We start from the raw sequence: 25,797 nt of genomic DNA on the forward strand, positions 1-25,797 counted from the left end.
AGCCCTGACACACCCTGTGCACTTTACTAGGGACTTCATGGTGACACAAATATGTCAAACATGTATATCCAATCAGAATAGCAATTTGCATAGCGAGCACTTACACTCTGGCACTGATCAGCAATGGCAGAGTGTCCAAACCATCTAAACCAGCAAAAACGAAATCCAGCACAGCATCAAAAATACAGGAGGCAGAGGCAAAAAGATAGGGGGAAACCACGCCAAAGATGCCAGGTCTAACAGAGAGCGTCCGATGTTGACTGGGAACTCGTTCCAGGCTTTGGCCATGATGTACGAGAAGGATCTTCCACCTGCTGTGGTTCTGCAAATGCGAGGGGTTTCTGCAAGGGCGAGTTCGGCGGAGCAGAGGTTCCTTTTGGGTACGTGGAAGGAGACTCTTTCATTGAGGTATTTGGGTACGATGTTGTGGAGGGATTTGTAGTTGTGGGTGAGTAGCTTGAAGGCTACTCTCTTCTTCGTGGGATGCCGAGGACGAGTCTGGCTGCTGTGTTCTCAATGTTCTGGAGTTTGTGTAGCAGGGATTTGTTGTTTACAGTGTAGAGGGTGTTTCCGTAGTCCAGTCTGCTAGTTATGAGTGCCTGGTTGATGGTCTTTCTCGCTTCGAGGGGATTCATTTGAAGGTCTTGAGGAGGATGTAGAGGGTGTTGAAGCAGGTGGAGGCAACAGCGTTGATCTGTCGGGTCATGGTGAGGGAGGAGTCGAGTGTGATAACGAGGTTCCGGGCGTGGTCCGTGGGGTACTTAGGGCAGAGGGCCACCAGGAGTTGTCCCATGCAGAGGGGGATGGTCAGAGGACTAGCACTTATGTCTTCTCCGAGTTAAGTTTCAGAAAGCTGCTGCTCATCCAAACTGCAAACGTCTTTCTTTCCTTCTTGGAAACTGAGTCTGATGGTTTTGTAGTCCATTGTGAGGGAGAGGTTGAGCTGGGTGTCGTCGGCGTAGGATACAATGCCGAGTGCATGTTGTCTGGCGATGGTGGCGAGTGGCCATGTAGATGGTGAAGAGCGTGGGACTGAGCGATGCTCCTTGTGGTACTCTATAGTTGATCTCTGTGGGTTTGGAGACGTAAGGCCTGATCCTTTGGCATCTGCAGGTGAGGAAGGAGTGGAGCCAGTCGAGGATGGTTCCCTGTATTCCGGTGTCATGGAGTCTGGCTGCGAGGGTGCGGTGGGAGACCGTGTCAAAAGCTGCGGAGAGGTCAAGTAGGAAGAGGGCTGCAGTTTAGCCTTGGCCGAGGAACGTGCGGATGTCGTCTGTGGCAGCGAGGAGTGCTGTCTTGGTGCTGTGGTTGCTGCGGAATCCAAATTGGGAGGGGTCGAGGATGGCGTTCTCTTTGATGAAGTTTGTCAGCTGAGCGTTGACGATCTTTTCAGTGACTTTGGCTGCAAAGGGAAGGAGAGTGATGGGTCAGGAAAGTGCCGGATTCGACGGTGGTGTTGATGGAGCGTCGTAGCTGGGGTGCTATGGCGGCAGTGGCTCTGTGGAGGTTGTGCGGAGGGCAAGGGTCCATGGGGGCTTCTGAGTGAGTGCTCTTCATGGTTGTGGTGGTGGGAGGGAGTGACGTCTGTGGCTTCGCTGGGGGTTTGGTGAGTTGCTGGATAATGTTGAAGAGCTCCTTTGAGTCGCTGGAGTTGGTGAGGATTTTGTTCCGGATGAAGGTCTTCTTTGTAGATCTTATGCGTTGGTGGTATTTTGTCATGGCATTTTTTTAGGTGGTCAGGTCTTCCGTGATTTTGCTATTTTTCCATCGTTTTTTGAGATGTCTGCAGGAGCGTCTGGCTTCTTGGAGGTCAGTGGTGAACCAGGTGGCATTCAGGGGGTGTTGCTTTTCGGTGGTGCGGAGGGGTGCAAGCTTGTCTGCGCAGTCTGTGATCCAGCGGTGTAGTTCAGTGGCTGCAGAGTTGGCGTTGGTCGACGAGGGAGGGTCGCAACTGAGTGTGGAGTTGAGGTGCTCCTCTGGGGCATTGCTCCAGTTGCTTTGCAGGGCAAGGGGTAGGTTTGAGAGTGGTGGCGGTGTTGAAGGAGAAGTGTACGCAGTGGTGGTCCATCCAGAGGGACTGTATGGTGTGGCTGAAGCAGATGTTCTTCCCACCTGCGTAGATGGGGTCGAGGGTGTGTCCTTCCTTGTGGGTAGGGGTGGTGACGAGCTGTTTCAGTTCGATGTTTGCGAGGTTGTCCAGGAGGGCGGTGGAGTTGGGGTCGCTGAGGTTTTCAAGGTGAAAATTCAGGTCTACGATGAGTATATTTTTCATGGAGGCGATGCGTGAGGCGCGATGAGGTCTGCAATGGTAGTGGTGAACATAGCACGGGATCCGATGGTCTCTAGGTGAGGGTGTCACAAAGAGTGTTTCTGGATCTGGAAGTGAAGGTGTTCAGTGGTGGTGGAGGAGTCGCTTGTAGCGGAGGTGTAGATTCAGAGTTAGCTCTTGTGTGCGATGGTGAGTCCTCCTCCAGGACGGTTGAGGCGGTCCGTCCTCTGGATCTTATAGTCGTCAGGGATGGCAGTTGCGATGTTTGGGAAGAGGAGGTGTTGGTCCAGGTTTCTGTGAAGAAGGTGACATCTGGCGAGAGGGTATCAAGGAGGTCCCAGATGTCTACGGCATGTCAGTGCAGGGAGCGCATGTTGAGGAGGATGCACTTCAGGACTTCGGTGGTGTTGGCGTCAAGCGTGGGGGCAGCAGTCATGGTGGTGCGGAGGGTGGAAAATGCGGCAGGAGAACTGGCAGTGGGTGTTGTCAGGCATGGAGAGTTGTTGTTCCTTCCGGGGTTGAGTACACAGAGGTCAGCTGAGTCATAGCGGTGGATGGTCGGATAGCCAGGGTCCCTGGTGTTGGTTGTGTTCGGGTCATGGATGGGCACAGATGGGCTTGCTTTTGGCACAATGGCACGCCCGTTGCACTGAGTCATGCAGCATTAAATAGGGAGGGGGAGGGAAGGACAGCTGGGAGACAGGAGATGGATACAGCAGGGGGAGGGGCCGCGGGGGCGGCAGTTGCAGGAAGGGATTGGATCAGCGCAGCAAAACAAACAGAAAATGGGCACAATAACAGAAGAGACACAATAAGAGAAGGGCACAATAACAGAAAGGACACAATAAACAGAAAAGACAGAAGAACGGCACAATAACAGATAAACAGAAAAACAGGCACAAGCACAAGACAGACAGCAGTGGACCAGCAGAAGAGCAAGGCTCTCCCACTGGACCACTAAGGAAGAAGCTCAGGCAGGAGTCTGCTGGTAGAGGAGGTCCTCAAAGACCTACCAGCAACAGGTGAACGGGGTCAGCGGTGGCAGCGCAATGGCGGAGCTGCTGGGGAGAGAGCAGGTCTCTGACCAGAACGTCAGAGGAATTTTTGATGTTTGTTTTAGGAAAAACTCTTGTTCTAGACCAATCAGCCTTTCTCCTTCTCACACTTCCTTCTCTCTACCAAGGTAACTACATGTTCTTCAAGTTAAGGTACCACACTGCAGGAGCTGTACTGGAATTGTTATAAAAACCTATCTCATTACCCACCTATAACTTGTATGATTCTGTAACTACACACTGACTTTTCTATTTTTCCAATTTTATTTAACAATGTGTTCAAGATTTCTACAGTGGGCACAAGGGAACATATGCTGTGGTATTGAAAACACTGTAAGTAATTAAACCAACCAATTTCACACGTAACGCCAATGGTCTTCAATCTATTGGCATGCATGATGAAACAAGAGACAAGTGAAACACCTCACTTTAGATCTTACAAAGAGTACAATGGCCATGGTTACCTCTTCCTTGCCTGTCTTCAAATCGTGCATCTTTACTTCATACATGAAGCAGTTTTTTGGAAAGGAAGCACGTGGGTGTTCCCACTGGATCTCAATGAAATCAATTTTCTGGAATACTGTGACATTCCAAGGAGGTAGTATCTTCTCTGTAACACACAATAGATGTTCAGAGGATGGTTGTCATATGAACAGATAAAAGCAAAGGATGGTGGAAAAAGTCATAAATGCTTACCAAGAATGTCTGTCTCAAATAACTGGTAGAATGACTGAATTTTGGCATGCAAACTGGATCCATTAATGAATATCACTAACTCGCGTCCCCTTCTACTGATTATTTTTGTCTTTGGAAAGTGGCAGCTGGTAGGAATCTTGCTATGCACATCCAAGCCATAATCCCAGCACTCTTCAGTAACCTTCTTATCCCTGAATAAAAAAATGCAAAATCATCAATCAGGGGATCCAGTTAAAAAGTTCAGACCCAGCAGTTTCATACATTGGAGTTGAGTGAGAGAGAGAAAGTTGTTGGATTGTATGAAGCTCCTAGGATAACTTTGTAGTCCTACATTTGCCTTTATTTCACTTTCACAAAAGTGTACTCCGTCATAGGATGTATGTTTGTCTATTACTGTTTAACTACAGACTTAATTCATCATGTGGTTCTATAAACTACCTTGATAATTGTTTTTGTTTAAAAGTGAATTTGTTACAGTAACTACCTGGCACTATCTCTGTCTATTATGGATAACCTGTAAAGAGATGGGTTCTAACCCAAATGTTCTCATTTCAAAGACAGTCTCTGCTACTGTACAAAAGTGTGTAATAATTAAAGATTGCCTTCCATCTGCCTTATAGTGAGTTAGTACCTCTTCCAAAGAGAGGCAAAACAATGAGCAGCAGAAGTCTATGCAATGGAACAAGCTTCCTACATTCAAAGAAATTACAGATTACCCGTTTAATTGCCTTTTTGATCTCCACCAGTCAAGAGGCCTAAGTACCTACCACTATGCGTAACTCAATTATAAAAAGAAACACTGTCTTCTGGTGAGGGACATATTACTAGGAGACATGAAATTGCTTTTTCAAGAGCATAGGTGCTCATCAAGTCAATAACACTTTGAAGGAGCTAACAGTACCTTACAACGAGTGTACCTGCATTACGACAAGCAAGGATGTCATCTGGTATATTAGTATACAACATGAAAAGTGGGAATGCCATTCGACATGAAGTAACGCGCTAGAGTTTGAACACCTTTGATCAGAGGAGAATACTTTTAAATAATTGTGATGGGATCATGAGACTGTCTTCGATTTGTGAAAGAAAAATATCTCCCCAGGCTCAATTGAAGTGAATAACAGGTTTATTTTAAGCAAAATAGGCACAAATAAAGCAATATTACTAACCAGTTAGACAGAGCTCCCCAAGCAACTGTGCATCTTATGCTAGCTCCTCCCCAAATTTCACTAACACTTATACATTTTCTTCACATAAGCAATCATAGAAAGCTGCTTGAAACAGAAACCACAACTTTAGATTTTGGTGTCAGCAGGTGCATGGTTGTCTCATGAGAAGAGTTCAAAAAGACCTTGAAGAAAAGATAGTACAATGAGCATGTCAGACACTGAGCTAGCTAGATTGAGGCGTTCTACTTCGCTGTACAGGGCATGGAAACAAGGACTGTGCAAGTCAGAAGAGATACAACCCAGGCATGTTAGTATAGCATAGACATTTTGAGAAGGTGGCCTGGTATATGCTGTCCACGAATTAAAATGGGCACCCTACACCAGTCCACACGACCCTTATGATGTACGAGGTCAAAGATAACCTTATTGAAAGCTATCCTAGTGGTAGCTATTTAGAGCGGTCTTCCGGCCTAATCTTGAAGGAATGTAAAGCAGCTTGTTTTACCAGAATATCATCTCCTGAATGACTAAACGTAAGGAGAACCAAATATGTATTTATTAATATAACACTCTCTATTAATCTGTACATGAGATTAGAACATCAAGCACATAATACTGAATCAATAGAAAATTTGAACGTAGCACAATACACAGCGGGGTCCAGGGGTAGACCGAACCATACAACACAAAAATGGTATAACAACCAAGACTTGACTAGAAACAGTGCCGTGAGCATGTCGAATCGCTGGGAACCCAAGGAACCACCCAAGGCAGTGACACAGGAAGCCCACGGAGGACTGGTGCAGTGAGGAAACACGACCACATGCTCCGTACAACTCAGTGGGAAAGTCGCGGTTGCAAAGTTACAGTTTAAGAACACTTCTACGAGGACTTCAAGCAAACTCTTTGGAACATAGGAGGTTCTAGAGCCAACCCAACAGTGAGTACAAAAGTACCTATGTTACCTATCCCAGAGGAGCCGGGTGCATAGGTGTCTAGTTGTGTCAGAAACCTTTGTTGTTTTCAATTGAGCGCTTCAAAGAAGTACTGCTGCCAGGAAGGCGAAGAGTGTTCGGGGGAATCCAAGCCTGGATTCTAGGTGAGAGGAACCTGAAAGCAGAGGGAACAGAGTCTGGGTCACTTCAGGTGGCCAGGGGCTCGGCAGTCGAAAGCCCTCCAATGTTGGCTGCTTCAGGTGTGAAGAAGGGTTGCTTGACTCTGCAGCCACGGGGACCAGGAGACGTTGAGGATGACCAGGCTCCAGAGGTGAGCTGTCCCACAAAGATGTCGAGTGCTGAGGGGTTTATGTCCAGCTGGAGCACCAACAAGCCTTGGTAAATGCAACCCATGCAGGCAGAACAAACAGGTTACGGTGTGGACCAGCAAGGTCCAAGGGACTCTCCAACAATAGAGAGTCAGGGCACAACCAGGGAAGCCCAAGAACAAACAAGGTGACCCTCAACAGGACCCACAGGACAATGGACAAGGAGTCGCGAGGAGACCTCAAGTAAGTTTACAAAATACCAACCAATGGAGCATTCGGTGCGAGGAGGCTGGAGTTCTTTGGTGCAAATACTGCTTGGGGTCAGGATTACACAGAGTCCGATGCACAAGCTCAGAAATCGCCAACAAGCATATGCAACCGCAAATGTGCACAGGGCTTCAGGTCATACAGTCCCCATGAGGTATACTGGCCTCAGAATTGCTGAGGGCAAATCGACCTCAGGGACCTTCGGAAACCCACCTCCTGTGTTGCTGAAATCTTTGGAGACCTCAGGAGCTTGGGAGCAGCAAGCCGGTAAGATGTGATTAGGGGCCTGCTAGTGAAGGGCAGTAACTCCTTTACTCCAAGGGAGATTTTTCCGCCGTCCAGCGTCGTTCAGAGAGCCTAAGTACTTAGTTTATTCTTAGTAGAATCTTGTCCAGGTAAAATCTAAAGTCCTGTAGCCAGGTAACCCAATTTATATCCATGGCAAGGGGTTGGATAGATTCTGGGGACCTTACTAGGGGAGGGGCAGGACAGTGGGGTGGCTACACCCATGTCCTTTGTCCAGTTTTGAGCTAGAGGTGCCCAGAACTGGTTTGAGCTAGACTATGCACAGGGACACCAAGTGTGCCCCCAGTGCAGACTTTCTGGTACTCTCAGAGTGCGCCCACCCAGCCCCAATACACTAAATCCTGTCAGGGAGGTGGTTACACCTTCCTTTGACAGAATGCCAATTGTCATGCCTTCCTCTGTTCGAGCTTGGCTCAGCAGCAGGAGAGCAGAATCATGTCTGTGGCTGGCAGCGTCCATTTTGTGCTGCCCAGGTCGAGAAAGCTGGTACCGGGTAGAACAAAGACCCACAGTAGGGGTTCTAGAAGGGTGGAATCATAACTCCCACACCAGTTACTGGTGTTGAAGTATGATTCCAAGGTGTTTGACACCAGACACAAGATGTTTCTAAGCAGCCATTTTAAAGTTAGCATTTGCCACGAGGTTATAATGCATTTCAATCTATATGTCTGGCTGCATCACAGACAACCCTGGAGAATGGTCTCCGAAGGCTGCAGAGGGGCCCTATTCATGCAGGGGCACCCTCTCATGTAAAACCCAGCACCCTGCCTTTAGGATTGATAAGGCCTGCCATAGGGGTGACTGGTTTTTAAGTGTAGTGATATATATAGATGTAGTGAACCTATATCTAAGTAAGTGGTGCAAGCACCAGCTTACACAGGTTGCTGTAGCAGCCCTGATGTGTCATTTTGAATGGCCTCTCATGGGTGACATATTAAATGCTTCAGCCCATGGGAGGCCTCTGGGGTACATATGCTCTGGGTACATGGTGTACCATACACTAGGGACTTATAAGGGTACTCCAGTATCCAGTATGGAGTGTACCTAAAGTACATACATGCAATGTAAGGGAGAAAGTAGTTAGACTGGGGTCCTGGATAGCAGGATCCCAGTCAGACTAGGCCCAAAACAGTGAGACATCAGCAAAAAAGTGGGGGTAACCATAAGAAGCAGATGCTACTGGTGTTGGGCAATAAACATGGCGGCTGAAGAAATGCATTATTAAATAAATGGAAAACAGCAAAAAGAGTTCACACAGTGTTTGGGATAGCATGCTCTGATATTAGATTAGGGACTAACTTAGAGTTTGGTGAAGAGGCTACTCCCTCAGAAATGTGGAGGAATACAATGTCTGCCAATCTGATATGTACCTCAGACTCTCCGTCCTATTTAGGATGGACATTCAAACATTTTTGCTTTCCTGATAGGGAGCTCCAAAAATCCTGCAGATCCAAAACAGAAAAATATACCAATGGTCCACATACCTGAAATAAGGTCCTTGGGTCTCTCACCTTTACTTTCACAAGTCTATTGTGGTTTTAACAATAGGTAAGCACATACTTCTCCAATGCATTTTCACAAGAGCCTCACCTGTAAAACAGAAAGTATTTGGTATCCTTCGGAGCATTCTTTCCAGCGAGCCAGGTACAGTTTAGACATAGTGCACCAGCTAGATCAACATAGGTAACACACGATAGATTGGTGACAGAGGTATCAGAATCACCTAGAGAAACAAGAACAAATAACTAAAATACAAAACAGGAATCAGAAAAAGTACATGGAGCTGTTAGGACACAATTTAAATGTACTTTTCTGTGTGCAGTCCCCCCAGGTGTCAATCACACAGTCGCTATCTGCCATAGCAGCGCTAGCTTGGCCACCATGCGTTACGTGCTCCTGCTGCTTTCGAACTGCTACTTTTTGTAACAGAAGTTGTGATGTCATGGATAGGTAGACCAGGAGCCAGAGATATAGATAAGTAGATTTATTAGTTCATGTAAGATGGTACAGGGTGCCCCACAGGGAGCAGCATCCTGGTGCTCAGCCCCACTCCATCTAACTGATCACTCATTCAAAGAATGCACTCACACCAATCATTCTATGACATCACACTCATGCAGGCTGAGCAGCCAGGACTAGGAAGTATAGGATATAACATATCTCCTTCCTTTAGACACAAAAAAACAACAAGAAGCAAAGTGAAGAAAATAATAACATTTCGTTCCTTGGAAATGAAATCAAATTAGAACATCAAAATCACATTAGACAGGTAAATGCATTCTTAGTTCACAACAAAAATCAAATTGCATTCTAGGATATTAAAGTCAATAAGGTCAAGTAAGATGATAAGAGATAAATGATTCCTCTCTAGTTCACTTAAAAACATATAGCATATATAATTGTATTCTTCAATTAGAATGGTAATGAAACATGAAAAATCATATATAAAAGATTGCACATGTTTCAGGCAGGATGCAATCATAACAGATTTCACATGTTTCAGGGCAAATGCAATCACCACACTACCAAGTACACTCTGAAGAACACCACAACACACCCATATCCCTCTGCAAAGGAACATGAATTTTTTTTTTGCAAATCTTCCAGCATGGATGTAATCAATGCACAATAAATGAGGTGCGAGGGAGAAACGAAAAATGTAATGCACACCGACATTACAGAATTAAATTGCTAGGTCACTGCCAACACAACCCTGACGTGCGAGGCAAAAGACAAAAAATAATGCACACGACATTACAACACCACTCCTGAATACTCTGCCAATGCAACCATGACGTGCGAGGCAAAAGACAAAAAATAATGCACACAACATTACAACACTAATCCTGAGTACTCTGCCAATGCAACCCTGACATGCGAGGCAAAAGACAAAAAAATAATGCACACGACATTACAGCACTAACTCCTGAGTACTCTGCCAATGCAACTCGGACATGCGTGGCAAAAGACAGCCCTCCCTGGCATGCGAGGGAAAAGCAAAAATGTAGTGCACGAATCTTGAGAAGTCTGCCAACGCAACTATGACGTGCGAGGCAAAACACTTTCCCAAAACAAGCTTGACGTGTGAGGGACACTCCCAACACAACCTTGACGTGCGAGTAATACTGCCAACACAACCTTGACGTGCGAGGCAAAGCACATTCCCAACATAACCCTGATGTGTGAGGGACACTCCCAACACAACTCTGACGTGTGAGGGACACTCCCAATGCAACCTTGACGTGCAAACAACACTGCCAACGCAACTTTGACGTGAGAGGCAAAAAAAAAAAATGCATGAGATACATGATTCCCAAAGTAAGGCTAGGCAAAACAGGGAACGCGGCCCTCAAGAATAGCATAGAAAAATACACAGCGTGCTTATCACAATAGCTGCTAAAATAATATTTAAGACATTCACATTAAATTTTGGCTGATGGGAATGACATTACCACAGTACAAAGTGCATTAACAGTACAGGTAAAACACGTAAATATCTTCTTGCTTGTTTATCAGATATTATCAACACAATAAACTAAAACAACACAAAGTAGTCACCGTTGTCATCAAATGGAGTTGCAGTTAACAAGTCTTGAATCAAACCTCTCCGGTGACGCTGCTTCCAACATTTTGCAGTTGTCCCTAAACTCTCTCATCTCCTTGTAAGTTGATACATGCGCAGCTCCAACCTTAAGATGCGTCAAAAGCATGCAGTTCAGTTTCTTAAAAGAGTTGATTTGAACTTGACATAGAGGCTGATAAGCATGTCTTCACGCGTGGTTCTTTTCAACATCGTCGCCATTTTTGTAACGGAAATTATGTTGTCATGGATAGGTAGAGCAGGAGCCAGAGATGTAGATAAGTAGATTTATTAGTTCATGTAAGATGGTACAGGGAGCCCCATCGGGAACAGCATCCTGCTAATCAGCCCCACTCAATCTAACTGATCACTCATTCAAATCACACACCCACACCCAACATTCTATGACATCACACTCATGCAGGCTGAGCAGCCAGGACTAGGAAGTATAGGATATAACACTACTTAACTTATTATAGCCCGGCACCCACGATGATGAGGCAGCAGCGCTAGATTGCGTGACTTTTCATTTTAGTGCGGTGATGGGAACCACCACACTAAAATGTGTTAGTCTGACGCCTGATGCGTGGTACTTGGCAAGGCTGTGTGCGTGTATTTGTGTGTGTATTGGGCAACAAAAATCCATTGATGAATTGCAGGCAGAAAAGGCGGCACACCAACCAAGTATTGCACAAATTTCATTCAATTAATTTCATGGCAAGCAGTCACAAGCCCAAAACAAACAAGGTCCATGTTTGTCTGGAGGGATGTCGTTATTACAACCAAGTTTGCATAATTTGCGCTTACCATTTTTTAGGAAGGTGAATTGAGAGCAAACCATGAGCATGGCCTTAGAGAGACAACCTCAAATCAATAATTTCTTTTAATATCTTTGAAGGTGCCAAACGGTCGGCATTTTGTATATCAGTAAGTTAATGGCATTAAAGTCCCTTGAAATTCTATCCTCTCCCTGGAATGTTCAATTCATGGTGCTTTGTGTCAAACCCAAGTGGCATCTGTGCCCCAATGGACATTAAAGAAATGGCACCAAATCGATAAATGATCAAGTCCTTTCACTTATGTTCCATGGTGCTCTTAGTAAGGCCAAAGCGGGCATCCATATCCCATCAGTGGATGTCATAGAAAATATACCAGTCTTGGTCAAAATGCTTTAAATAAATCTCAGGATATTTGATCAACCATAAAGTGGCACCTACCATGGCGCAAGGGAGACTGCGTTGGCGCTAGGAAGCACACAGTGTGCCAGCACCAGAAGACAGCATGAATGCGCCATATCTTTGTTGATATGACACAATTCTGCTGTTTCCCTTTCAAGCAACACACCACAGCTACTTAGCTTTAGGCCCTGAGCTGTCTGAAAAATTAGTAAATATCCCTCTACATATGTATCGCTTGTTTTGTGAAGCAACATTTCCTGTTACTGTTCTGAACATTTTGCAAACAGGGAACATGGATCTAGGTGACTGATAAGGGTGTACTTGCACCACGTTCAAGCCAGAAACCTCCACAATGTGTAATAGATAAGCATGGGCAAGTTTGCTCGTTATTTATAAGCTGTACGTGTACCCATCACTGTGCAAAACAGTAGCACAAGATTAAAATGCAACTGAAATGTAACAAAGCACCAGTGCTTAATTTGTATAAAATAAGTGCCAGGGCCCGCACCAGGAAGCCACTCCAGCTAGCATCACCCATTACCACTGGTAGCGCTGACAATTACAGTACCAAAACAACTACTAACTGTCACACTTCGACAAGTGTGACAGTTCAGACTGTTGGAGGCACCCACAGCTGTAAGAAAGGCCTGGGAGCAGGTATTAATTGTTTTTAATGTTTATTGAATAAATAAACAACTGTTGTTCTGCTTATCTTTAAATTACACAAACAGCGCCACCATGTGACAGCTGTCATAGAGCACACTTTTTGGTAATTATGTGCTGGTGCCAAGCTTCGGAAACCACCGGTTCAAATTAAGCACTGCAAAACACCCTGCAGCAGGTTTAGTATATTGCAGTAAATGAAAAAGAAAGGGGGTGGAGTGCCAAGTGCTTTTCGCTTAAAAACTAAGGGAATATATTTTTTATGGCTCAAGGGCCACATGTATGAAGTAGGTGCTAAACTGAAATTGTTTTGCGACTGCATTCCGGTCCCAACACAATCGAACATCCCCCTGTGGCTCGCTATTAGATAGAGACGCCCTTGGCATTCCCCTTCCTAATAGTGACTCGCAGCCCTATTTTGTGAGTCGGTAATAAGTTACTGACTCGAAAAATAGAGTTGATACATCCTACAGGCCATTTTGTCATTCGCAAACAGCCCGATTCGCCATTTGCAACAGCTAAGTATGGTCGTACATATAGCCCCAAATCTTTTTTTTATTACCTTTTCAAAACCGGAGCCCAGCAAGCAAGAATTTTCTTTCACAGTGTACCTTACCTGGTTTAAAGGTTTAAACCGAAAACAAAAAACCTACTCCTTCCATTCCCACACATCCATTCCTGAAATAAGTGAGTGGCAGAAAATACATCCACAGAAAAAAAATGCATTGGGTCTTCATGCGCATAACTCTCTGCCCACCACAATCCTCCGCCCAGCAGGTATGGCATCTGTGACAAATCTATCAACATAATACATAATTCTCTATGGTACTTGGGGAGGGGGAGTTCTCGAAATTCTGATGATAAGTAGTTCAGAAAGGAGTTGAAGTTTGTTTCAAAGCTCTCTCAAACTTGTTCTAGTATCTTATTTAGTTTCTTCATTCCCAAGACTTTCTAAAGTTGTGTGTATCCTTGGTTTTTTTATCAGGCTCACCCACCTTTCCCCATGGCAGTCTTCCTAGCTGGAAGCAACGCCAAAAACATGTGTTTCCCTGTAAGGGAGTGTACCCAATAAGTCTGTCTGTTAGGCAAGGTCTAGTAGTGTACATGATAGGACCTGGGGATAGCCGTGTGGAACATTGAGTCAACGCCTTTAAGAATATGTGTCCTGTGCTTGGAGTTTAGGGCATCCCACAAGGTTCATGTAACTGCACCTTTCCACTAGGGGTTTGGGACAATTTGCTACTTACAAGGAAATTCCTGGAAAATTGCACAAAATGTTACTGCCCTAGAATTGTGCAGCGAAAAGAAGCCAAATTACCTGATGTGGCATCATGATGTAATTTCAGGAATTTTGCATAATAAGCATAACGTGGAATGACCAAATTTATGAAAATGATACTGGCATAGGTAAAATTTTGCCTGGGACTGTTTTCGCTCCAGCACTCTCCTGACCATCTTGTCTCCCGTCTATGTAGATTAACTGGTGTGTGGTACTAACATATAATGCCATCTACGTGAAACCTACATTTTCCCTGTTGTTTCAAGTTGCAAACCGTGTCCTCCTATTCCTAGTCCGTGAATGTAGACACATTCTCCTCACATCGCTTCTGTCCCAGTGTTCTGCTAGTTGTGTAAGCGTGTAGTAGTATTTGGTATAGCACTGACTGTGAGAAGTTGGCCTGGCATATGCTGTCCACTATTCTAGTGGGCACCTTGCACCAGACCAGATGACCCTTATTGATGGTAGGTTAAAGGCAACCTTTATAGAAAGCTATCCTAGTGGTAGCTGAGGAGAGCAGCCTTCAGGCTAAGTCTTGGAGGAATGTAAAGTAGCTTGTTTTACCAGTCTATAATCTCGTGAATGACCAAATGAAAGGAGAACCACACCAGGTATATATATATATAAAATATATGCATTTATTCTAAACATATCCCACTAGTCTCTTTATGAGGCTAGAGGCAAAAGTACACACACTTACTTATTAGCACACAGTAAATTAGCACAATATACGTTGAGCCCTATGGGAGTACAAAACCATTTATTAAGAAAGTGGTTTAAGAACCAAGGCTTGACTAGACACACAGCCTAGAGCCTGTAGAAGTGCTGGGGCCACAAGGAGCCATCCAAGGTAGTGACACAGAGGACCCACAGGGGACACGCGCAGTGTGTAAACACAGCCGCGGATCACTGTTGACTTCAATGGGGAAAGTCGCCGTTGGAAATTTAAAGATAACGGACACTTAGAGGAGGGCTTTGAGCAAACCCCTTTAGACTTAGGGGGTTCTAGGGCCAACATGGGAGCACCAGAGTACTCAAATTACCTCACCCAGGTAAGCCGGGTTCATAGGTGTCTTTTGGTGTCGGGAATCGTCGTAGTTCTGCTGCTGTCAAAGTGGAAGATGAGAAGTACCTGAAAGCAGAGTGGATAGAGTCTGGGTCACTTGCCAGTGACCAGGGGCATGATAGTGGAATGCCCACCGATGTCGAGTGATTTCAGGTGAAGAAGGTGAAGCTTGACTCTTCAGCCACGAGGACCAGGAGGCGTCGACGATGACCAGGATCTGGAATCGAGCTGCCCCATAAAGGATGTCGAGTGCTGTGGTGTTGGTGCCCGGATTGGACCCAACAAGCCTTGGCAACAGCAACCCACGCTGGAATCGAAGAAATGCTTTGGTGCAGATCAGCAAGGTCTGAGGGACTCTCCACATGGTGGGGAGTCAGGAAACGTCTGGAGTAACAAGGGAAGCCCAAATCAAATCAGAGTTGCCTTCACCAGGACCCCCCAGTTGAAGGACCAGGGATCGCGAAGGAGCCTCGAGTGGAAATGCAAGACGCGGGCTCACGTTACACTTGTGGACTGTAGACCCACAATCTTCGATGCAGATGGTGCTCGGGGCTTGGGCTACAAGTAACCCAAAGCACAACTTCAAGAAACGTCGAGGAGTCAATGCACTAGCAAATGTGCATGGTGTCCAGGCGTTCTGGTTCCACGTCACTCACGAGGGCTGCTAGTCTCAGCTTTGCTGGGGACTCAGGTTGGCCTCTAAGACCTCTGGAAATCCTCTTCCTGGGCTGCAGGTACTTCAAAGTCCGTCTGGAGCTTCGGAGATGCAGACCGGCAAATGCTTTGTTGGTGCCTGCCAAGCAGGGGAGTCACTCCTTGACCCCAAGGGAGATTCTTCTGTCCTCTAGTCTTTAGTAGAGCATCGAAGTTCCAGGATTCAGTCTCAGAGTTTTGTCCAGGTGTAATCTAAAGTCCTGTTGCCAGGGGTTCCTTACTTATACCCAAGGAAGGGGTTGGACTAACTATAGGGACCCACCTATGGGAGGGTTTTGGAAAAAGGGGTGGCTACACTCATTTACTTTGTCCAATTTCACGCCAGAGCAGGGGCTGGTAGCCCCTGCAGCCAGTTTGAACTGAGCTATGCACAGGGACACCAAATGTGCCCCCAGTGCAGGGTGTCTGGCACTCTCAGAGTACACATACCCAGCCCCAATACACTAAAGCCTGTCTGGGAGGTGGTTACACCTCCCTGTGACTAGAAACCTATTGACCAGGCCTTCCGTGCCGGAGTTTCAGTCAGCAGCAGGACACCAGACTCTTGTCTGTGGCTGCAGCATCTATTTTGTGATGCCAGAGTTCTTCTAAACTGTTACCGGGTAGACCAGTGAGTACATGTCTCTCCCTCTAGAAGGGTGAAATTCTACCCCCGGTGCCAGAACTGGCAAGGGGGGATAGGATTCCAAAGTGGTTGACACTAAATATGACATGTTTTCATGCAGCCATCCCAAAGTTACCATTTACCTCAAGGTTCTAATGCACTTAAGAGTATATGGTCTGGCTGCATCACAGAACAGCCCCAGAGAATTGATTCTGAAGGCTGCAGAGGGGTCCTACTCATGCATGGGCACCCTCTCACACGAAAACAAGCACCCTGCCTTCAGAATTGATAAGGCCTGCCATGGGGTGACTGCTAGGTTTCTTTGTGCAGTGATTTAAGGTAGATATAGGTAATATATATCTTAGTAAGGGGTGCATGCACCACCTTACCCAGGCTGCAGTAGCAGTCCTGTGGTGCCATTTTGGAAGGCTTACCAGGGCTGGCATAATACATGCTTCAGCCCCTAGTAGGTCTCTGGGGTACCTATGCCCTCAGTACCTAGTGTACCATATACTAGGGACTCACAAGGGTACCCCAGTAACCAACTGGAGTATACCTCTATTACATGCAATCAATTTGGAGAGGAAGCAGCTAGGCTGCGGTCCTGGATAGCAGGTCCTCAGACAGACTAAAGTCGAGAAACAGTGAAACACCAGCAAAAAGTAGGGGTAACCATAGTAAGCAGATCCTACCCTCCTACACAACCCCCCCAAACACAGGGACATTAAACTAACCTTGAGCAGTTGAGTCTTCATGTTTTAAGTGGAAATATCTGGAGAGTCCATCTGCATTGGCATGGTTACTCCCAGGTCTATGTTACACTGTATAGTCCATCTCCTGTAGGGAAATGGACCTCAAAAGTTTGGGGTTTTCACCCTTCATCTGTTTTAGCCATAAGAGGGGCTTATGGTCAGTCTGAACAGTGGAGTGAATACCAAACAAGTATGGCCTCATCTTCTTCCTACTCTTCTACACTGTCATTTTTCCATCTGTACTAGTTAATCACGTCTCAAACTGAGTAACGTTGAAGGCAGCAGCGGCTCCACCATTATGGCAGAGGAACGTTGCCCTGCCTGCTCACACACATTAACGAAATGGTAAAAAATAAAATTTTATTAATGTGTCCCAAGCTCACACTGTTAAAGCACAAGGGCATGGAGCAGGGCTGATTTGTGCAATTGCACTATTAATGCTGCCCCCTGCCAGTGTGCATGTGAGATTGGCCGGCTGTCTACAGCTTGCCAATCTCACATGCCTACTTCAAAGCCTGCAATCCCAAGGCTGAAAAACAGCCAAGGGATTGCTGCTGCAGGCCCCCAGCCTCAAAATGAGCGCTGGGCGAGCCTGCTCCAACCAATCTTTGGAGCTGCGTTGCAGCTCCATGATTGGTTGGTTTTGGGTTGTACGAGGGAAGAAGTCCCTCCCTTTCTGCCTGAGGCAGCGCTGTGGCGGAGAGGGCCAGGAGTGGAGGGCCAGGAAAGAGACCTGCGGGCAGCAGATATGGGGAGTGTTTTGGGTATGTCGCCTCACCATTTTGTAATGTTGCCAGCCGCCGCTGGTTGGATGAGGTAGAATGGTATTACCCTGGAACAGAGGAAAAAAGAATATGAGAACCAGAAGCAGTTTAAAAGCCAAGCTGGTTCTGGTGACTGGGGACAAGTATAAAACCAACTGCGGTGCTTTCTGTGTAGGAGACCAGTGGTATGGTGATGTCTGTTGGTGTGCCCTCTATCTCTAGGCCACGTTGCACATTTTGGGAAGCTTTTGCCAGGCTGCTGTTTGTTTACTGGTAGCTGCTGTCCAGTGTAAACTGAATCACCTGATAGTCATTCTGTTCCTCTCAGTAATAGAAATGAAAATTGTTCCTATTATCTAGAGGACTTAGGGGCTAGATGTACGACCCGTTTTTGCATGCACAAACCGGTGTGCGACCTGTTTGCGCATGCAAAAAGTAAAAGGGCCATTTACAAACCCTAGTTAGAGAGTCACAATTTATTTGCAACTCGCTAATTAAGATTTGCGACTCGCAAATAGGAAGGGGCATTCCAAGGGCGTCCCTTCCAGGCAGTGGTCCCATGGGCCACCGCCTGCCCTTAAAAAATGGAACGAAAACGTTTCATTTAAAAAATTAAATGTATCCCATTTTCCTTTAGGGAAAATGGACTGCATTTTTTTTTTAAACTGCTTTATTGAGAAGCAGTCCCAGACATGGAGGTCTGCTGAGCCCAGAAGGCCACCATATCTGGGAGGGCCAGCCCTTCCTTATGGGGTCGCAAATTGCGAGTGCCTCATGAATACTGATGAGGCATGCAATTTGCGACCCTATTGAGAATTGCTAACAGTGTCTCTGACCCTGTTGTACATTGTGATTTGCGATTTGCAAATTGCGACTTGCAATTTGTCGCAATTTGCGACTAGCAAGTCACAATGGTCGTACATCTGTTTCTTAGTCTTCTGCCTTGCTTTTGCTCATTCATGTGGTGATCAATGGTATTAGGTACTCATAAAGTGAAGATTACAGGAGCTGGGACAGCTTGTATGGTTCTGGGGCTCCAGGTCACTTCTCAGTCTGTATCCCTTCATTCTAGCTGCGCTAGTCACTGAAGGAGCCATCATCTCATCTGCTGTGCCTGTTTGAGGTCCCACTCACTTTGTCGGATTGATCAAGCTCCATGGGGCTCAATGCAGGCAGGAGCGGGAGAGCCTGATGGGTTCCAAACAGCACAAGCAATGGCCGACTGCAGCCACTCTGTGTCACTCAATGTCTAGGCGGAAAGTAACACAAGTCCCAGATTGGAAAGTAATTTAAATCTCAGATTGGAGGCGGAAAGGTATGTAAATCCCAGTTTGTAGACGGAAAAGTGATTATTGCTTCATTTGGTAATAATACAGGTACTAATTATGTGAAATATTATCAGACAGTGTTATCATGAGTACAAACAAGCATGTACTCTGGGGTCAGAGGCCATTTTTTTTCAAAGAATTCTGGGAAAGATGCCACTAAGAAATAGCTCTCCCGCCTAGGGAGAGAACACCCCTGCGCACAACTCTGAGGAGACCAAGAGGTCTGATTCAATAAATCCAATGATCAACAATGGTATATGTCACACAAGTGTTATCTTCTTTCCAGATTTATTAGAATATCTTTATCTTGATATCTTCTTAAGAATAATACATCTCAGGCTTTGTATCCAAAACAACGTGCATGATTGTAGGTGTGTTCATTATCACACAACCCAATGCATTTCGGGCGGAGCCCATCGTCAGGGGGATACTCTACAACGAAAACAGAATGACTGTCTGTAATCAATAAGTCAAAACGGAGGTAACAAAAAGAAATGACTGCATGCAGCAGAATGGTGAAGTAACAGGCTGAAAAATGCCGAAAATCGGGCGTGACTATAAACCAAAGTAAATGTGTATGACTTCAAATAGGGTAACGGTGGAAAAACGAAAAGAAAGAAGTATAGTGGATGCAAACATGCAAGTGCCTCCACTACGAGACACGGAAGTGAAAAATAAGGATGCACCGGGTGAAAGTCAGGCGTGTGGCTCCATGCTCGCCAAAGTATGAAAAACAATTGCCAGTTACACCGCGAGTGAGCGCGAAGATAACAATCCCAATAGCATGTACTTACTAGTGTGATAGATGCATGCAGACTCCGAGGAGTTCCGAGAAAGTTTGCAACTCGGCGGGAGAAAGGGAGGTGGTCTAATAGCGGGTCATGAAAAGTGACAAGGGACTGAAAAAAGGAATAGAGAGTCCGGAGGGACAGAGTGCCACTAGAGCAAACTGCTAAAGAACAACACAGACTACAGAGGGACAAGAAACAAGGATGGCAGGGTTGGAGAAAGAGGGGGAACACAGACAGAGAACATGTAGTGAGACACCGGAGGGGCAAAGGCAGATATGAAAGATAACGATCCACCGAGCAGGTCAACCCGCGGAGAGGCAGGTAAGGCACAGGCAGATGACAGGCAAGGGTAAGATGGGCACAGGCAGTGAGCAGACACAGAGCAAGGGGAGAGGTGGCAGACAGGGACAGGAGGGGCACAGAAAGCGTGAAGGGCAGTGGGAGCTACCTTGTAGGCTCTCTGATAGGAGGAAGGCAAGAGTTCAGAGATTATGGGGACTGCGAAGAGCACTGGCAATGTTTAGGGCAAAGAGATGTATTTAAAGGAGACATAGGCATAAAGAGGTGAAGCCGGGGAGGAATGGGAAGAGACCGGGCATAGGTAGGGGGTAAGGGACAGGAGTGGGGAAGGGGAAACGTCGTATGGGCAGAGAGAAAAGTGGCAGGGGAGGTGTGCAGACAGGAGAACAGGTGAGTGAGGGCAAAAAAAGTGTGCAGGGAGGGGTAAGGGAAACATGCATGTCCAGGAGAAGCAGCGCTGTGCAGAAAGTGCAGAGTCTGCATGCCAGGCACAGCCCCAGCTCTACCCCCTCAGTCTCCAGCTCACATTTCATTCTATTTCCTGTCCAAGCAATTCAGTTATAGTCTTGGAATACATTTTAAACGGTTGTGCCAGTTGAGAAGCAGGCATGTGAATGAGCGTGTGCTACAGACAGAGCTTGTGAGGATGAGGAACTCAGTAATCTGACGCAGAAAGATCAGGAACTCGACTGTGGTCTGAACTTCCAGGAATACCGCACTGGCTCCCTCCTGGTTTTTGCAAGAATGAAATGACAAGCAGAACACTGCCCCAGCAACGGCATATCAGTCAGCACAAACATTACCAAATCCAGAGGAGCCCATCCTCCAGGCAACATGCACCCTTTCTGGGATCACACAGGTGTGTCAGAAGAAGAAGGGATGGCGCAAAGCAAATGTGAGGGGATAACAAGAATTACAGCCCTGTTTGCAGAAGCGGAAGTCAGAGCTCAATGCGTCTGAAAACATTGAGCGCTCATGTGGAGTGCTCTTGGACAAAGGAAAAGGTTGTCCCTTTTACAGTTGTTAAAATGGGACAGATGGGAGTCTAGAAGTAATGGGGACCTGGTCCCTGGGAGTGAACGACCAATGAAGAGGAGTTGGCCTAACCGCTAGGGTGGTGGACCTCGAATCTCGGGAACTGGGTTTGAGTATTGGCAATGACGCTGAACATCCTGGGATTCTGGGCAAATCACTTAATCTCCCTGTGCCTAACAAAAAAGAAAAAAAAAATAATGTGTGTTCTCATGTAACATAACTGGGGCTATGTAAAGTGCTCAGATTCCCGATTTGGGTCAAGTTCGCGCTATATAAAACTCTGTAAAAAAAAAAAAATGAAAATGAGGGACAAATAGGAACGATTAACCACTTGGAAGCAAGGATTTTTAAAGGACATTGAAAGAAACAAATGAAAAGCAATGGGCGGGTTGTAAACCCACAAAGTATATATACAACATGTCCCAAAGAGACAGCACAAGCGCTGGCTAGGTTCGACCTAATAATCAAAAATGACGTTATACTATCACAAAATGTGGCTCATTATGCCACATAATTTAGTCAACCCTGTCACACAATTTGGCCCTCAACATTTTAAGTGCCCGACTTACAACACAATATTATCCAGAGGGGTTGGACTCACGCAGAATAAATGGTTGCGGTGGTGGGGTAGGGCTTCATGTCACTACCTGGGAGGGGTTCAATTATTCAGAAAATGCAGACACTGTGTTGAACAATCTTAGTTCTCACCGTGTGGGTGTTAAATGGTAATGAATGCTTTGGCCAGCATTTAATATTGAACCACTTGTTGTGTAGTGGGCCCTAGGCCCACATGACAATGAATGAGGACACCAACTCAGTGTAGGTGGTCACTAGAACTGGCCAGAGCACGTGCACCTGGGCCCTTTTTATTAACAGGCTCACGTCACTCGTGACGCCTGTGATGGATGCGCGTGGGGTGCATGTGTGCCCACTCCCCAAAGGGAGTGGCTGAGAACTCTGTGTCGGCTGAGACACTAGAACGTGTCTCGCAGACACAACACCACTAGCCAATCAGAATATGAATAGCACAGTTTTTTATGTTCCTAACATTAAACTGTAATTTAAAAAAATCATTCTGTTGACATGTGACAATGCTTGTCAGAGGACATTGCTTAGCAAGCATATTAGGAAAAAGCATACAGTTATTGTGGGTTTTCTTAAAATATCCACATAGAGGATTCTGCTAAACCGCAGATGCGCCCATAGATCATGTTCTAATCTAATTAATACATTTTCTATAGTGCTTGGTCACTGAGGTAACTGCACGTCATCCTCGCTAAAACATTCAAAGATGGCGGACAGCCTCTTACCTGGATGAGGTGGGAGCCGGACCTCAGCCCATTGACTTCTCTCCCTGAATGTGCCATTTGTATATAGAACGGTGGAGACACGTGCAGAGAGACCCTCGTTCAGAGCGAACGTTTGCTTGTTCACTTTACGCAGAGTTTCGTACTAATTCAAAGGTAGACAATACATAATTTCAATGTTGGAATCAGTGAGAAACAGTAAAAGGCATCATTTGTACTTTGTACTAAAAAAGCAACATTCTAATGGTTTTCTGGCCACATCCCCCAGTTCCAATAATTGTTCCTTATATGGCTGCGAAAGTGCCCTCTCTCAACAATACAATATATAGACCTGGCATTCCTTTCACATATAAGTTTGACCAGCTATGGTAGGCCAGTTAGTTCACCTGAAGAAATCAGGGCACTCATTTGGTGCCCTGCCAAAATGAGATTTGGAAAACCTAGCACATTGCAGACCTTTTTAAAATCAAAATCAAATAAAAATTAGATGGCTTCAGAGTTTTGGCATGTACATTGAAGTTCTCTATCTTTGATTGATGGAATGCTGTAGACACTTGTAAGGTTCATATAGTTTTTTATATATTTTATAAGTCATTTCTTTATAGGTAACTGCATGATCGTGTATCAGTTTTTAAAATTCTATAATGTATAAATCAAACTAAAATAAACTCAAACTTGATCTTTTGCAAGGTCTGTCTTAATGCTGAAGGCACAGCTCTCTCTTCCCTCTCCGATACGCTCTGAGTGTGCTACTGCAAGCTGTTGGACCTGGCCCTTTTTGGCAGGTTCACCCCGAAACTTTTTGCTTTTTCCTAGCCTGTTTCTGGAACCTGGTGTTGTTGATTTTAGGCCTCTGCGCACTTTTTCACTGTGGTACAGTGTAAAGTGCGTGAGCTCTCTGTGTGTGTGTGGTGAGAGTGACCTGCCCTCCCATAGGAATGAATGGGGAAAATGTATGCCCAGGGTAGTTTCTGATGTGTGGGGAGTGCAGGGTCGAGTTTGATATGTGCGAACTCGTGAGATTGAATGCTGCGCAATGATATATGCAGAATGATTGTGTCTAGTGTAGAAGTGCCACTTCTAGAAGTTGGCATATTTGTGTAATTTGTGCCTGGCGTGTGATTGGCTGGAGCCTGGCTCCAGGAGTGTGCCTGGGCCTGCTTGTGGATTGACTGTCTGGTTTGAGGGTGACAGGGGCTGGGGAGCCCCTAGGAGGTTGTCTGAGTCAGCCAGTGGTTGAATGACTGCATCTGCAACTAGAGTGGTGGGGGGAGATAGCACCTGGGAGTGAATAGGGCTGTGCCTGCCTGCCACAATGGTGGCTCCACCTCCTGCTGGGCGGCTGCCACCTCTGCCCCTCACACTGAAAGGAAGGGAGAAGCCAGGAAGCTCAAGTGCTCCAGCAACACCCAGAACTGGTTCAGACCGGGCTCAGGGCCCACTTGCACAAAAACTTCAAAGACTTTTAGGGGTATAAGAGAAGGACCCCTGACAACAGAAAATGAGATTCTACAATCAAGAGGAACCTCTGCTGGAAGAAGAACTGCTGAAGAACTGAAGGAAGATTGCCTTGCTGTGTGCTCTAAGGGCTGACCTGTTCTGCTGTTCATCTGAAGCTAAGGAGAATAAGGGACTTTGCTGTGTGCTTTGACCCTGCCTGCTTGACCTACAAAGACTTTGCTGTGTGCTGTGTCTCTGAATCTCCAAGGGCCTGAGAAGAGCTGGCCTCCTGTTTTGCAACCCAGGGACAGAAAGGTTGCTAAAGACTAAAAGACTCTGATGTGCCCCCCCCCCCCTGAAGCTGCTGTGTGCCATCAAGATCGTGGGCTGTTTGACAGAGTTTCCGCCATTTGCCCCGTGTAGCGCGCTGGCTGCTCTCTGACCCGAGCGAGAGTGCCACGCTGGTAATTGCCTGCAACCGGCTGCCATGTTGGGGGATCGATGTGCTCATCTGCACGTGTGTGGTGGTAGCCGTGAGACCGTGGGCGTCCCCAGGGCCACATAATCCCCTGCGAGGATTTGTGGCTTCAAGATCGGCCTGTTAACTCTGGGCGTGTTTTAATAATCTGCCCGCATCTCACCGCCGCGGCCCGGGGGCCTGAAACTGATCAGAAGCTACTGTTTGCATCCCCCGAGCCGCGGAGAAAGCACCGGAGGGGCCGCGCATTGATTGGCTGCCACAGAGGGTTTGCCGGTAAGAGTCGCGTTCTGATTGGCTGCTGCTGTGGGCCTGTCCCGGAGAGTCGCGCTCTGGTTGGTCGAGGCGCCCGCAGAAGCTCCAACGTCACTGGGGGCTCGCCGCAAGGGCCGCGCTGGAATTGGCCCATCGCTCGTGACCTGCTCGAGGAGGCCCTACATCGGAGAAGCTGTCCCGTGGGTCCCCGAAGCGCCGAGTGACCTTCTGCCTGCAAGGAGATACTGCGCCCGGCCCGAATCCTGGTGAGTCCAGGCATCAGAGAAGCCTTGACAGTGAAGTCTCAAAGAGGGGTGCCCATTGCCTGGATCCTTGCGTAGCGCAGTGTGGGGCATTTCTAAAGTACGGCAGAAGCGGCAGGAAGCGCTAAGAGCGCGTGAAGCGTCTAAAGGCAGGGCCCCGGGGCACTCCGCTCTTTTCGAGTCCCCAGAGGGGGGACTTCCACAGAAAGGTGCCACAGTTGTCTTTGAGAGCCCACGAGGGGCTCAGGTGCCACAATTAACTTTTAGAGCCCAAGAGGCTCCCAAGCGCATTTCTTTGCTTTGAGCCCAGAGAGGCTCAGGGGCGACCAGTTGTTTAGAGCCTGTGTGGCTCCCACGTGGCCCATCATTATTGATTCCCAGCTGCCCAGCAATTAGTGGGCAGCAGCACCGTTTAGGACCCTGGCTATTGGGACACAGGGCGTCCTAGCCCCAACAAGGCCAGTTGGCCTAGAGACTGCCACAGGTGGTGGCTTATGTAAGTTTTGCGCAATTGTGTGGTTTTATTGCACCTCTGAATGTGTTTTTAGGCATCATGTGTTTTTTGCGCTATTGAGTTGTGGTCTGGCACCTCTGAATGTTTTTATGCATCATGTGTCTTCCTTGGTCTTACACCTCTGAATGTGTTGGTTTATGCATCATGTGTTTTTCCTGTGCTGCACCTCTGAATGTGTTTTGATGCATCATGTACCTTTTTCTTACACCGCTGAATGTATGTTTTATGCATCATGTGTTTTCCTTCCCTACACCTCTGAATGTTGTAATGCATCATGTGTAATGTGTTCTTGCTTATACCCCTAATTGTATTGTGATACTTAGGTGGTTGTTCTTTCCAGTACAGGTGGTCCTAGTGAGTCTGGCACCTCTGATTGTTTTTTATGCATCATGTGTCTTACTTGGTCTTACACCTCTGAATGTGTTGGTTTATGCATCATGTATGTTTCCTGTGCTGCACC

At 46.5% G+C, this 25,797-nt stretch overlaps 1 protein-coding gene across 2 annotated transcripts in view; it reads right to left on the reverse strand.

Annotated features, from left to right (window-relative positions):
• IL5RA (interleukin 5 receptor subunit alpha) overlaps positions 1-25,797 on the reverse strand; it is a 128,088-nt gene that overhangs the window by 48,112 nt on the left and 54,179 nt on the right. For both annotated transcript variants that reach the window (XM_086936858.1, XM_086936859.1), the window contains exons 3-6: positions 22,391-22,532; positions 8,617-8,749; positions 4,021-4,211; positions 3,789-3,934 (exon numbers count right to left, since the gene is read on the reverse strand). In XM_086936858.1, coding sequence (XP_086792984.1) covers positions 3,789-3,934; positions 4,021-4,211; positions 8,617-8,749; positions 22,391-22,532 — 612 coding nt within the window. The remainder of the gene's footprint in view (positions 1-3,788; positions 3,935-4,020; positions 4,212-8,616; positions 8,750-22,390; positions 22,533-25,797) is intronic.

This window comes from Lissotriton vulgaris, chromosome 9 (genome assembly GCF_964263255.1).
Source record: "Lissotriton vulgaris chromosome 9, aLisVul1.2, whole genome shotgun sequence".
Lineage (NCBI taxonomy): Eukaryota > Metazoa > Chordata > Amphibia > Caudata > Salamandridae > Lissotriton > Lissotriton vulgaris.